At 30.7% G+C, this 14,333-nt stretch overlaps 1 protein-coding gene across 2 annotated transcripts in view; it reads left to right on the top strand.

Annotated features, from left to right (window-relative positions):
* Positions 1-14,333, top strand: part of LOC143190108 (somatostatin receptor type 5) — a 55,364-nt gene that overhangs the window by 28,633 nt on the left and 12,398 nt on the right. The window contains exon 2 of one of the 2 annotated variants that reach the window (XM_076394210.1): positions 5,300-5,545. The exons of the other annotated variant lie outside the window; for it this stretch is intronic. Coding sequence (XP_076250325.1) covers positions 5,343-5,545 — 203 coding nt within the window. The 5' untranslated portion in view covers positions 5,300-5,342. The remainder of the gene's footprint in view (positions 1-5,299; positions 5,546-14,333) is intronic. 2 annotated transcript variants of the gene reach the window in all.

Raw genomic sequence — 14,333 nt, 5'->3', positions numbered from 1 at the left:
TCTATTTATGATTCAAAGGGGCAAAGACTTAATTACGACGTAAACGATATGTTTTAAATTTACATCGGTTTGAGATTATCAGATTTGAATTAACGCCTAATAAGCTTTGGCTGAATAAAATGTTTTAATATTTATATTTTTGTTACTGTAATTATTAATTAACTTAATATTTTAACAACATTTGTTCTATATACAATGTAGTAATAGTAGGCTTAAAATGAATGAATGAGTGTTGATGGATATATATATATATATATATATATATATATATATATATATATATATATATATATATATTTTTTTATTTATAAATATTTTTTTCATTAATTTTAAGATAGATCTCGTATTATATAATTATATTTATACAATATTATATTAATATTAGCGTTTATACCTATTGCAGATAAAAATATTAATGACTAAATGTTTCATTTAGTTATGTAGTCATTTTTGTGTTACCAAATGCCATTAACATATTTTCTATACTATCTTTGTTAATATGTAAATTTTGAGTCATCAATTGATTTTCCTTTCCAATGAAATTCATGATAATCATCTTTTACATACCTATTAGGTGTTTAATACTATAATCCCACTGTTCAAATATATTGTTTGGACGTGATAGTGCAAAGTGTTAGTAAGAATCCTTGATGAAGTAGTAACATTGTTATTGTTTCCTGAAATGTATTTATGACTTGTAAAATTAATCATACGTTTTTTATACTTTGACTCTCTACAGAACAAAAATAATTTCACGCAATAATGTCGTGGATTTGCTCGAATGTAGTAAACAATTTATGTTTAATTTCATAATTGATATTAATTTTGGAACATTTTCAGTCGTTTAGGGCTTTTTTTGTCAGATATATCGAAATAAAAACTTCTCAATAAAACGCCAAATTAATAGCCTACACGTTGTTATTGATTGATATAGAAACTTAAACAGAAAAAGTTAAACAGATAACATAAAATGTTTGCAAATTTCTGCAAATCGTATTATAATGGCATTTAATTCGACAGTCTAAGAAGTAATGTGTTACCTATACTTGTGTGTCATCAACAGACAGTCAACTACATATTACGACAATAAATATCTCAAAATTAATTCATATTATTATTCTATATTGCAACGGTTCTAGATGTGGCTTCAATGCAATCTGTGAATAAAAAATATGTGTTTTATTCCTTGACCTACTCTATATATGTTATAAACAAAAAATATTTTAGAAATAAGCGTGCTACTGCTGTTACTTTTACTTAAAATATTTATAAATATATGGTTTAATCAATAATAAATAACAATTTTTCGGCTCGATAGTTTATTCTGACAGATTTATTATGGTGAAAATGAAGCAAAATTGATACAGATAATTTTTTAAATGGTTTTTAGCTTGTTTATTACTTTATATTACACATAAATAGTTATAAATACCTTAATAACTTGCTGGGTGCTAATTGAAAAGTACGATTGCACTGAAAATACATTATGGATATAAAATTGCAACTTGCATCAAGTCATTGATTATTGAGATTTAATTTGTTAGTGACAAATATATTTTTTATAAAGAATAAATATAAAGAAAGATTGCATCAAAAAAGAAGGTAAATAGTGGATGGTTACTTTAATATGTTAGTTTACTAAAGCCTCTATAATATTATTAAACATTTTATATCATAATTTGTAGATAAAATTTTATGACATAGAATTAAAGCCTTTATTATATATTATTAACAATCAAGACTGACTCACAACAAGTTTCAAATTTTACGGTTGAAAAAAAAATTGTATTGTGAAACCTATTTATTTTAAAGGATAAATGGCGATTTAACCAACGGCAGATACTCAATTATCGTCTCAATCCTAATTTAATATAAATATAATCCTTAAATTATGAATACTTTATTCATCATATCTCACAGTCAAACATATATGTACCACTTTGTTCCAAGTATGTGGGGTCGTATAAGTCGAATTGAAATAATCGAACAACAATTTCATTAACTAAAATGATTTTTTCAATTATTTCAATAAAATTGAATCCAAAATCAATATGACCGAAAAAATATCACCTATATAATATTGAAATGTATTCAGAGAACATCACTGTTTGGTGGGGATATTTCGACCTTTCTATTCCGAAAATGAAAGTCCTCGAAATTGATCATATTATTGTGGCAGATAGTAACTTCACCAGGAGCATGTAATCTGTCATTTCAGTGATCAGAACAACTTTAATTTCAGTGATTTGAATTTTTATTCAGTGATTTCAATGCTGCCTCTCAAACGCTATGTCCGGATATGTTATTCAACACATAGAACTTCTATTATATTTACTTTAGGATTTAATTGAAAATTAAAATAAGAAATACTGTATTTTCTATTCAATTCCTAAGCGTAAATTTCAGGACATAAAATAAAATATGTTTAACATTAATACTGAATCGACTTCAAAATATAGTTAAGGAACTCACTAAAAAGTAAAAAGTAATCAAACTAACATCTTTATCACAATAAAACTGTTTAAAATAAAATATGTACATAAGAATCGTTATAATAACTAAATAAGTCTCACTTTACCAATTAGGGGTTTATCTGGAATGGACCTATAGTTTAATGTGGGGTCCGAACCACGGTTCTTGGCTTTAAGCCTACCGACTGGCGAGTGACCAACTTAGAAATTTTCCAGAAGACATCCGATCTTACCCAGCCTGGCTACTGGCGTGACTGGGATCATGTTCCCTTGTTGTATTTTGCAGTCTTGCCTAGGACAATCACAAATATTAAACAATCATAAACATAAATGTACGACCATGCCCCAGCAGGATTCGACACCGCGACTATCGCAACAGTAGGTGGACCGTACAGTCGCCTTTACCACTGTGCCACCTAGCCAGCGTAATTTCATTTTGTTTATATCACACAAAATTATATTATTATTTTTGTATTGTTTGGGTTCAGCACCGACTTCAAACTGATCAGCTGGTAGTAATTTGTTTTTTTTTGTGTTAAACCTTTAAGTTTGATTATTTTTTACTTTTTAGTTCCTTATTTATTTTTTGCAGTAGGTTCAATTTTTTTGTTAAAAATATTTTATTTTTCTCGTTTTAGTGTTAAATATTTACTCAATAAATTACGCAGTTATTTTATCAAGTATTACGATGGGCAGGCCAAGTAAAATGAAACCCGTATGAGGAAAAATAGGATTAAAGAAACAATGATTGGAATAAGGAACGCTTCAAGCCCCGCTGTCCTTTACTTAGCTTAGGTGATTTAATAAATTTTCCAACCAAACCAGAACATCAACAATAAATAATCTCTTGTTTTTAATTTATATTGATTGTTGAATTGACGTTGTTGCTGAAAATAAATGCAGCTAGATTATAAAGCTTGGACAAAGAAAAAGATTTTAAGTACTTAGTACATATAGGATTTTATCGTGTAAGCGAATTATGAGTCTGTGTTAAATTTGCACATTATGCGTTATTTAATTAAGGTTTTTTTTCACGCTAATAAGCATTGTGCTCATTTCAGGTAATTTTAGTATGGTATATAACTAAAATTACGTATAGTTTGGTCATCGTTTAATCTAACTAAGATATATAACAACTGTAATATTACGTATACTGTAGGTATTTTTAAAAAAATTGAAGAAATTTATAAATATATTTAAGACTTTAAGGGAGTCATGTTGGAAAGAAAAATAATTATTAGCATATATTTGATCAGTTAAGTTTGATAAATGAAGATATTAAAACTAAATATTTTAAATAATATAAACAAATAGAATCCTAAAAGCAATCAAATTGATTTCATTTATTTATTCTTATAGTCTATTTTTTTCGGCATCGATATAAAATCAAAATGACCAAATTGATTATCTTCGTGATTTATTAACATTTTATAAAACTGGTAACGTAACGACTACTTACAACGATTTTATCAATATATATTATGATATATCAATATATATCAATATATTTTATCCACTGCACCTTTTACAAATTTAACCGATAGTAATAAAAAAAGTAAATAGCCCAACATTCGTATTCAAGCAACTATATCCATTCAAATAATGTAATTTAAATCAAATTCAATGCAACAAGTATCTGTAATAATAAAATAATATTACTTCTTTTAATAAAACAATTAGTTCAAATCTATAAAGAATTTTAAATGTTTCTATCAAAAGCATATATATATACGATGGCTCTAAATCTCACAGCGGGCTTGGCAGTGCATTTGTGGCGGATAGCCAGGAATTCCGGGTGAGGCTCCCTGAACAGGGTTCAATATTGACCGCTGAGCTCTTCGCGTTATTCAAAGCTTTGTGCTACATCAGAATGCAATCCTTCAAAGAATGGCCAATCCTTACCGATTCTCGCAATGCTTTTGAATTTTTCCTGGAACAGAAGTTCAACCAGCTTCTTCAACTATTTGTTTCTTATTTCACCAAGAATGGGGTACAACGTCGTTGGGTTCAGGAGGCCAACCACAACAGGTTCTTTGAGATTACAGCTGATTCTTCTCTTTTCACGTTACTTCCCTATGTCACCATGCCTTAGCTCTAAATCGACTGATATTGGATCACTGCCGCTTCTCGCATGGTCACTCGATGACTTCGAGCCCGCCTGCTCACTGTGAGTTTCGTCACCATGCTATTATTTCAGTCTACCACATAATCCACGATTGTCCACCCAGAGTTCGGATTTCTCGGATTTCTATGAGAAATCAATTTTCTCGATAGAATCTAGCCTATGTTAAGATAAGTGTTACTGACCAAATAACTATTACTACTTCGGTATGGGTGCTAATGTGTATTGTCTGGATGGAGCTTCGTTATGATTGTGTTTGTAGTCTTTTATTTAAACCAATTTTTAAATTGTATATACACTATATAGTTTTAGACTCCCCCTGTTTTTGTTATTAATTTATTATTTTATATGTATACACTTTATGTCTATCCACATCCCTTTTATATTAACACCGTACTGTTGTATAGTCGGAAAATGACAGCATCCGTCAAAGCGACAAAACATGTTTCTATATAATAATTAAAATAAATAGGAGAAACATTGTGCAACGCTAGTTACCTCTTTATTCACCTTTTTAATAATTATAAAGTTGGTTTCGTCGAACTCGATTTTTGTAGGAATATATTATCAGGAAATAGTAGTATATGTATTATATGTAAAAAAATCCGTATAAAAATTACCGCATAACCTTCGCCGTTTTTTCGTAACTCTACGAATTAATTTCACCATATTAATTTCAACACCATTAATATTTGTTTTGTTACAGTTGGTCTAGATGTAGCTACCGAAAAAAGCTTTCCCAAGAAACCATGGGTGTTAGATCGATGTTAAACTCGTCATATATCTACGGTATTGACAATGAAAGTGGATGGGGAGGAAGATATTATTTCACCTATTTCTCTGAGTTTGACAGCAGTGGAGGCTATTATTATGTGATAGAAGTGACCATATTCCTATTGACTTTCATCGTATCTATTGCAGCAAATGTATCAATCATTATATGCGTAGCTAGGTAAGTACATAAAAAATATCTTTCTGAACTTAAAAGGAAGGAAAAGGAAAATATATATATTATAAATTAATTTCCGAGACCGTGTCAGCTAAACCCTGGTGCACATACCTGAACAAGTGATAATCAAAACTCTTGACAGCTCTTGCAATGCGTTGCCATGCAAGCGGATGACTATTACTCGCTTGTTGAACATATACACATACGTACAGCAGTACTATAAGTATGGTTTCCTGGTCTGCGCCTGTTCGTCAGTTAGACAGCTAACGTAACATTGCATGCCTCTGGACAAGCGAGTTTTAAAATCATTGATGTGATGTTTCTAAGACAACTAGCTGTCGAAAATAACTCGCCAAAACCCTACGAAGTAGACATCATAGAAAACTGTTCTGTCTTGTTTGGTAACCACTAAAATCTCAATATTGAGAAGGTTCAAAATTGTAATTTCGATCAATTCGTGTGACTACCACACATTCTCCTTCCTCTTGGATTTCCTCTTTGCATCTAAATATCTAGAAACAGATATTTAATCAACTACTAAGCTGCCTGAAAGTTATTTCGCTACATTAATCGCTATATTTAAATCGTTGAAATCAACTAAAATTAGCAATTTAGATATGACGGGCCAGCTTTCAAAATTGTTTGATGGGCTGCGACAGCATATTTCTTTAAATCAAACAATAAAAGTAAATGAATATCGAAAATGAAATTTTGAATATTTGAGGACTAGCGTCTGAATCAAAATCATTAACTTAACAAATGTAAACATACTTCGCGTTTTCAGTAATAGATATCGCCGATCAAAGAACATGCCAGGAGTTAATACCAATTTAATAAATTTCATCTTTGCATTTTTAAATATTTAGAATATCCTATAAAATAGAAAAAAATAAGTAATACAAAATCTACGTATGAAAATATTATTAGAAGTGGCTTTTAAGTTTACTATAAAAAGATTAGACGTATAAATAAACAAAGAAGATACTAGGTTGCGCAATATGTTCCTGGAGCACTAATGTATTTTTTGTTCAGTAACTTTTTCTAAACGTAAAAAAAATACAATCAAAATGTCATGAATGAATACCATAACATTTGCTAACAATGGAACAAAATCATATTTACATGCTGTGGCCTATACAATTATTAATGTATTTATTATTGATTTGTGTATCGTTTCAATACTATGATAAAATGTAGGTCTTTGAACAATTAAACTTTCTTTCCATGCTATTTGGATTATTTTTGTTGGTAATCCTTTATCAAATCGAATGTACATGGGTGTATTTGTGAATCCTTATTGTTGAACGAAATAATAGCAAACATGTTTTTAATAAATAATTGAATCACTAATACATATTCTTCAAAACAAAGACAAATAAGCCCTTATTTTTATAGTATTTACACCATATAAACTAGCAATAACATAGTTAATGGTCCCAATGCTCTTTAGTGTATTCTCATCTAAAATATACATTCAAAAACAATAAACATATCAGTTTTTTTTTGATAAAAGGATTTCTTTATCTAATTTTTTAAATAAAACTGTATTATTCTTTACTTTTTTATTCCTCTTGGACCTTATATAATAGTAGTTGTCATATTTGATTATTATATTTTCTTCATGTGGGATAGATTTAGTTATTTCAAGTAGTTATTTTATGTAACATTCTGGAATGTAATCATTTTTATTTTGCCTTCTAAGGCTGTTGTTAATATACTGTTTTCTACTTTGTTTTGAGTCCCACATGTGAACTAACAACTCATCAACAAAGGAGGAAATAAAATTATATGAATCTATTAAATAATTGTTAATATAATATTCTTTACAGGATTTATTGTAACTGTCGATTTTAACTATTATATTCGGTTAGTGCTTTGTCGTAAAATACATTTACTAAATGAAACCTGAAATAGATTAGGAATTAATACCAATAAAATTTACAGAAATATCTTAAGTTTTACAATTATCTCTAGTAGGATGATATACTATGTCTCCAGAACAATATCGATTACTAGTTCTTAAGCAAGAACAATTTTTATTAGTTTTATTACTTAACCACACATTGAATTAATTGAAATGCCTGAAATATAAAATGCGTTTATAATATGAACCTGGAAAAGTTGCTTGCGAAAATCTAAATATCTTGTAAACAAAAATGACATTCTTCTGTTATTCTTGTTATTTCTAATTTTGTTAATCTATATTAGGATGAAATTTTCGCATACGTCGTTTTTTCTTTCATACCTAAATATACCTTGTGATAAAGCGGATATATTAATTTGTTGTTCCCACTGCTTTTTTTATGGTTGGTCTATTAGGGCCATATCACGATTAAAATTAGTGTAAAGTTAGCAACTCATTATCCAAATTAAATAACAAAAATCTGCCGTATAGTGATGATATTGAAGTTAAGTTAATTTAGTTTGTTGTGATAGAAGTAGCTTTAGTATATCCAGCACAATTTTCAGTTAGCTGATAAGCTTAAAGAGAAGTGTTAATAACTTAGTTTGTTTATAACAAAGAACTTAATTACAAAAAATATATGAAAGGTTTGAATAGAGATTATAAAGGCAATAAAAACCGAATTAAAAATGTTCATCCATTAATTAACTGTTTAAATTTTGAAAATTTTTTTTGGAATTTTTAAGGTTTTGCCAAATTACTGACTAAGGCTGGGCAAATAGTATTGCTATATAATTTTAGTTGTTGTTTGTTTACAATAAATATCCACTAACTATTTATACTATTACTATAGGTATTTGCACTTTCGTCTATTGTATAATTCAAAAGATTTTTTTCTAAACATATTCCTACCACTAAGACTGTGGACTAAAAATGATTCTAAGAAATACTGTGGGTTTAGTTATGTAAGGTAATGAATAAACTTACTGCATTGTTTTAATAACACTATGAATGCCGTTAATCAAGTTACATTCGTAGTGAATTAAAATATAATATAATAAAAAAAGATAAATAGATAATAATATAAATAGAATACATAAAGCTTTATAAAATAATCCTAAATAGTTGTTGTAATCATTCTAAATATTTCCTATTAATTATTATATACTTTGAAATACAAGTCACCCCTGTCAGTCATTTTAAACGTTGTACTAATTTGAAAGGACCTTTAACCCACAAAGGGTTTCAAAGCAGGTTAGATACAATAGAATATAGGGCATTGGGAAAATCAATCAATTTTAAATAATCTTACATAGCTGTTAGATTCACAGTGTTTTAACCGTTTTAACAGTTATCCAGTATATATATTCAAAATATTAATGAACTAACAAATTGGTGATAATTATTATAGGTTATAAATATGTCTCTAATATATATTAATGATTAATAATAATTATATAAAAACCTCATAAAAAACAGAAAAAAATTGACATAAACCAGTTGACTTGAGTTAAAAATTCGAGCTGTTTTCCTTATTTTTCCTGAAGGGAATTACACTTATTGATACTCTCCATAGAACAAAATTTGTCAAATAATATGGAAAAGGTATTTCACAACTGGTTAGAGAAAAGATGATTAATAAAGTGTAGCATATTGCGAGCTGCTAAATATGAATGAAACTGTTAGTGCAGATTTCGTTAACGTATTAAGTAGAAAAAAAAACATTAGACTGAAAAACGTAAAGTTATCCTCTTGAATGACAACGCCCGACCACATACTCGAATACACTGTAATCAGCGTAATCACCAAACATAGCATATTCTGAAAATATAGCATAGCTTGGCTGGCACATGGTTTCGAAATGCTCAGAAGTGCGGAAAAGGATCGATGATTCGATTGCTGCCAACCCAACATCGTTTTTTTTTCGACACAGTATCGCCTAGTTGTAAGCAAAATGGGAAATAATTGTAGAACATGATGGCAAAACATTTGAATAATACATACTGTGCAAATGAAGCCCAATATTTTTTTAAATTAATTACATATTAGATTAGATATGCTTAGTACAATTTTAATTTACAAATTCGTGTGGTTTGGTTCGCTTCAATCTTCTGATTTTCTGCGTGTTGTCTTGCTGTATTGCATCCACGTTGCCATGATTTAGTAACATTATTTCATGTTTTAAGGCAAAATCTTCGTAAGTCCATTTCATTTCGAGGACAACATGTAAGTTCTTCCTAGGTTGAGTAGCAACAAGCATTGGTAATTAATTGTAGAACTTTGTTTTGGGTTGCGTTGGATTACTGTTGTTGATTTGATGAGTTAGTGCAACCCCATATTTACATTCCATAGGTAAAAATTGGCTATATAGTTGACTGATTAACCAAACTCTGTAATTTTATGTTGTAAGTATGCAGTTGTAAGCTGTAAGTTGAGAATCTCTTCCGGTTAATTAATACAACTGCTTGATCTGCTCTACTTTTTGTCTAACATAATGTCTCCAAGTTAACCTACCATTGAGATATATGCCGAGGTATTTGGCTGATTCTGTTTGAGGAATCGGAAATCCGTCAAGTGATATAATTAGGTTTTTGTCATTTCGCCGCAACGTAAAATTAACGTTGGCATATTTGGAGACACTAAGCTGTATTTTCGAGACTCTAGTCCATTGGTAGATCTTGTAGACTGATAAATATGTCCTCGGCACATGTTCCAAGTACTGTTTCTTTTGTTGTTTGAATATCAACAGCATAGAGCAGATACAAGAGTGGTCCCAAGACACTACCCTGGGGAACTCAAGCCGAAATAGTGTTGAGTGTCCCTTTATACGAGACTCCATGTCCACTGCACGATTCCAGCAGTCGACAGTAATCCAGAGACGTCCAGGGATGTTGCAGAGCAGAATTTATTTTCTTCGAATTATTTTTTAGCAACCGCTGTTATTCTGTGCACTTGGTCGATTGTCGAGTAGTGATTTCGAAATCCAAACTGAATATCTGATATTTCTATTGGTTTAATACGTTTTAACAGCGATTTCTCAAATAATTTTGATATCGCAGGCAGCAGCGAAGTAAGATCCAAGTTGTGCTGCCAGTTTATCAGGTTTTTTAATCATAATTATTCGGTTGCTCAATAGAGTGAAATGCCGATCAAAATTCATGCAAGAATAGATGCAGAGAATAGAATCACGCGCCCTCGATTAGAAGTGCATAGTTTTGAAGATAGCGTCAACGTTCTGCATCAGTTTGGTGTTTTTAGTTTTTTCACGAACTTGTTTTGTAGTGAAATTTGGCATGGTGTTTGAATTGACGTCCAAGGCAATATATATATATATATATATATATATATATATATATATATATATATATATATATATATATATATATGAGAGTGATTGCCTTTATTATAATATTTATGCACATATATTTCAATATTATATGTTATAAATGTTATAAATAAATGAGTTTCCGAACCTTCCAAAAATGAATGAACGGCATCGCTGCAAAAATGCGGTATTCATAGAGAAACAGTTTTAGTATTAATAGAGGCAGTGCATTGAACTTACATCAACTAAGGCGGGGATGGGGTCGTCTGGCAGGGTTAGCGCAGCGTATTGAGGGCGGTGGTGGTAAAGGCGATTCGAACGATATCCGGTAGATCGCTTGACAAAAGGAAAAAGGAAATTCCGGCAATAATTTAAAGACAATTTAAAACGACGACCAAAATATTACTATTGACTGACTAATTTTCAATAAATATGTGAAGTGTGATAATTCTGATTGAATTTTTATTTAAATTTAAATGATAAGGTAACTTTATTTACTGATTAGACTGTCTTTAAAATATTATGATATCATTCATCTTTTTTTTAATACTTTGTAGAAGGTTTTTACGAAAATTTCAGATAGCTAAACCAATATTTGACAGTCGCGTGTTTGACAGTTCGTTGAAGTTGATTGATTTCCAGCTATGATTGATTACAGCAGTTACTAATTCCAGTTCAGCTTGCATTTGCGATGTCGGTACATACAGGGACAGTAGTTAAATGTTAGTAGTTTTTTACAGGGTTAGTTATACGTTACCCATGCTCGTGTCGGAAAACCATCAACATTCTTAATTTAGGCAGCAGAAAACAAAATGTTGTGTATCAAAAATCATTATAGTAAATATTATGTTTTATAAATGTTTTTTGAAATTATTGATTCTAGATGAAATTGAATATGCATAGCTCAGGCAAGTCACATCTGTCGGATCAGCTAGTATATTATAAAATACAATTCAATCCTTCATTTAAAATATATATTTAAATATTCCCTTCTGATCTCTTTAAGAACGGCGGCCTGCAGGGCTTCGTACTTAGTTCAATCCTCTTCAATACAACATTTAATTCTATTTTTGATCTGTCATGCCCCAGCATACCCATAAAACTATTTGTAGATGACATCTATACCTATAGCAGTAGGCGCGAACTTAAAACTGTCCCCGACTCCCTAAAACACCTATCTAATTTCTGAAACTGTAACCCAAAAACTGGTTTCATAATCGCACCATGCATAGTGCAAAGTTATAAACAGTTCACTTCTGTAGAAAGCGCAACCGCTCCAGGACCTATCCAATATTCGGGAAAAACAAATATCTTCCCTTAGTTATATCAACTTCTTAGAAGTCACACCAATACCTCTCATGAAGACAACAACAAAAAACAAATTATTTCTCTTATATATATCTCGCGCTCCATCAAAACGTCATCCCACATCTGTATAAATGCATCATTAGGCCGAAATTCAACTATGAGTGTTTCCTACACAACAGTGTTTTTTCGAAACCATCCAAAATAGTGCCCTTAGGGCCCAAATGCTCTGGGAACTTACTGCAATTAGCCCAATTCCCAGTCTCCATATCTTGCCTCAGTTGAATCCCTTGCCAAAAGACGCGCAAAATTAACCATAGACATTATTTCCTCTTCATTTAACACTTCACACCACCAAAACAACTCACCCATACCCTCATCATATTGAAAAATCTTTTACCGCCAAATATTATCACCATACTCATCTCAATATAAATTCCTCGTTGCAAAATATGCCTTTTATGGCCCTCCATCCTTTCCATAAACCAATCTTTTCTTGCATACATTCAACACGATTTCCCCCTAAGATTTTTGGAAAATAAAATTTAATGACCTCCGATCAGCTTACATCACTAAACAAATATTTTGCACCGATTGATCAAACAGCGATGAGAGTGTTGATGCGGCCGTTTTAGATTATATGTGCTGATTATATGTGCTAGATTATATGTGCATCTAACCGAGTTACGCTAGAACATTGCTAATTCACCCATGCACATATGCTACCATACTTAGTGCCCTCGTGGTTCTCCATGTTCACTTTTTGGAAACTCCTTAGATTTATTAAAATCCGTAATCTACAACATGCTATTTGATCACAAATTTTGCTATCCAAATTCACCTGACCTATATATCCGACATAAATTATATTTTATACTCATGTTGTGATCATAACCATGTACAACTACCGTCGTAGTCGCCAAATGATACATACATAGGCAAAAACAAGGTATATATATATATATATATATATATATATATATATATATATACATATATGTAAATTTAAAAAAAAAATATTTGGTGATTGTCATTGGCTTTACAAACAAAACTATTAAGATCCATCCCCTTGCCCTTTGCGTTCTGGCGAATTGTGTAAACGAAAAAGCCAAGAGAAGCAATTTTGGTCTTAAGGGAGGGCCAGACGATGACCTGATTATTCTTTCTCAAAACCTTTCGCTATTTTCCCGATAGCCCCCACCACTGCTACCCCATAGCGTTATTATTTTAGCTGAAAGGTGAACGATCTGCTAACCTAAATCCGATCGCCTCATATATATATATATATATATATATATATATATATATATATATATATATATATATATATACACATATATGTAAATTTAAAAAAAAATTATTTGGTGATTGTCATTGGCTTTAAAAACAAAATTATTAAGATCCATCCCCTTGCCCTTTGCGTTCTGGCGAATTGTGTAAACGAAAAAGCCAAGAGAAGCAATTTTGGTCTTAAGGGAGGGCCAGACGATGACCTGATTATTCTTTCTCAAAACCTTCCGCTATTTTCCCGATAGACCCCACCACTGCTACCCCATAGCGTTATTATTTTAGCTGAAAGGCGAACGATCTGCTAACCTAAATCCGATCGCCTCATACGGCCCGCTGCTGCATAATTGTCGAACCTCCGACGTCTGTTACATTCAGGCTTCGTCAGAGATTAAAGGGGAAGGGGCTGTTTATTGTTTTTCCAAAGGAAATCGGATTATTAAGATAGGAAATAATAAGCATAGTTAGAGTCATACAGTTCTAATAAAAATGTTATAAATTTGATATTATATACTAAAAAATGGATGTGGTAAAATAATATATAATAAAAAATAGTTATATATCATCCCTATAAATTAATTTTACGGAAATTAATATTCAGGATTTACAACAGTGTTACTCAGAATGAAATCGCATCGGGTAAATTTGTAATAAGCTTCATGTTGAAGTATCACTGATAGGTTTTCAGTATGTACCATTTCGGAGAAGTGTGAACAAGAAAATGTTTTCATTGCGTTAAAAATGTGGAAATTTGCACCAAAACTGATTTCGACATTTTAAAAATGTTTATTTTGACACCGAAGACAAATACAGTTCTGGAGAGCCAAAAAAATTGTAGATGACGATTTAAGGTAGCGTTGGGAACTTTCGACCGAAATTGACTATCGACTGTTTAATTATTGACTACTTTTTACTATCGATTGTTTTAGTCGCTATTTTTATTTCGACTGATTTTAATACTTCTTACTAGT

This window comes from Rhynchophorus ferrugineus, unplaced genomic scaffold, assembly GCF_030347505.1.
Source record: "Rhynchophorus ferrugineus isolate W39M unplaced genomic scaffold, kcgeb_rfMv2 rfM2, whole genome shotgun sequence".
In the NCBI taxonomy this organism is placed as follows: domain Eukaryota; kingdom Metazoa; phylum Arthropoda; class Insecta; order Coleoptera; family Curculionidae; genus Rhynchophorus; species Rhynchophorus ferrugineus.
This window is presented reverse-complemented; position numbering and strand designations above follow the sequence as displayed.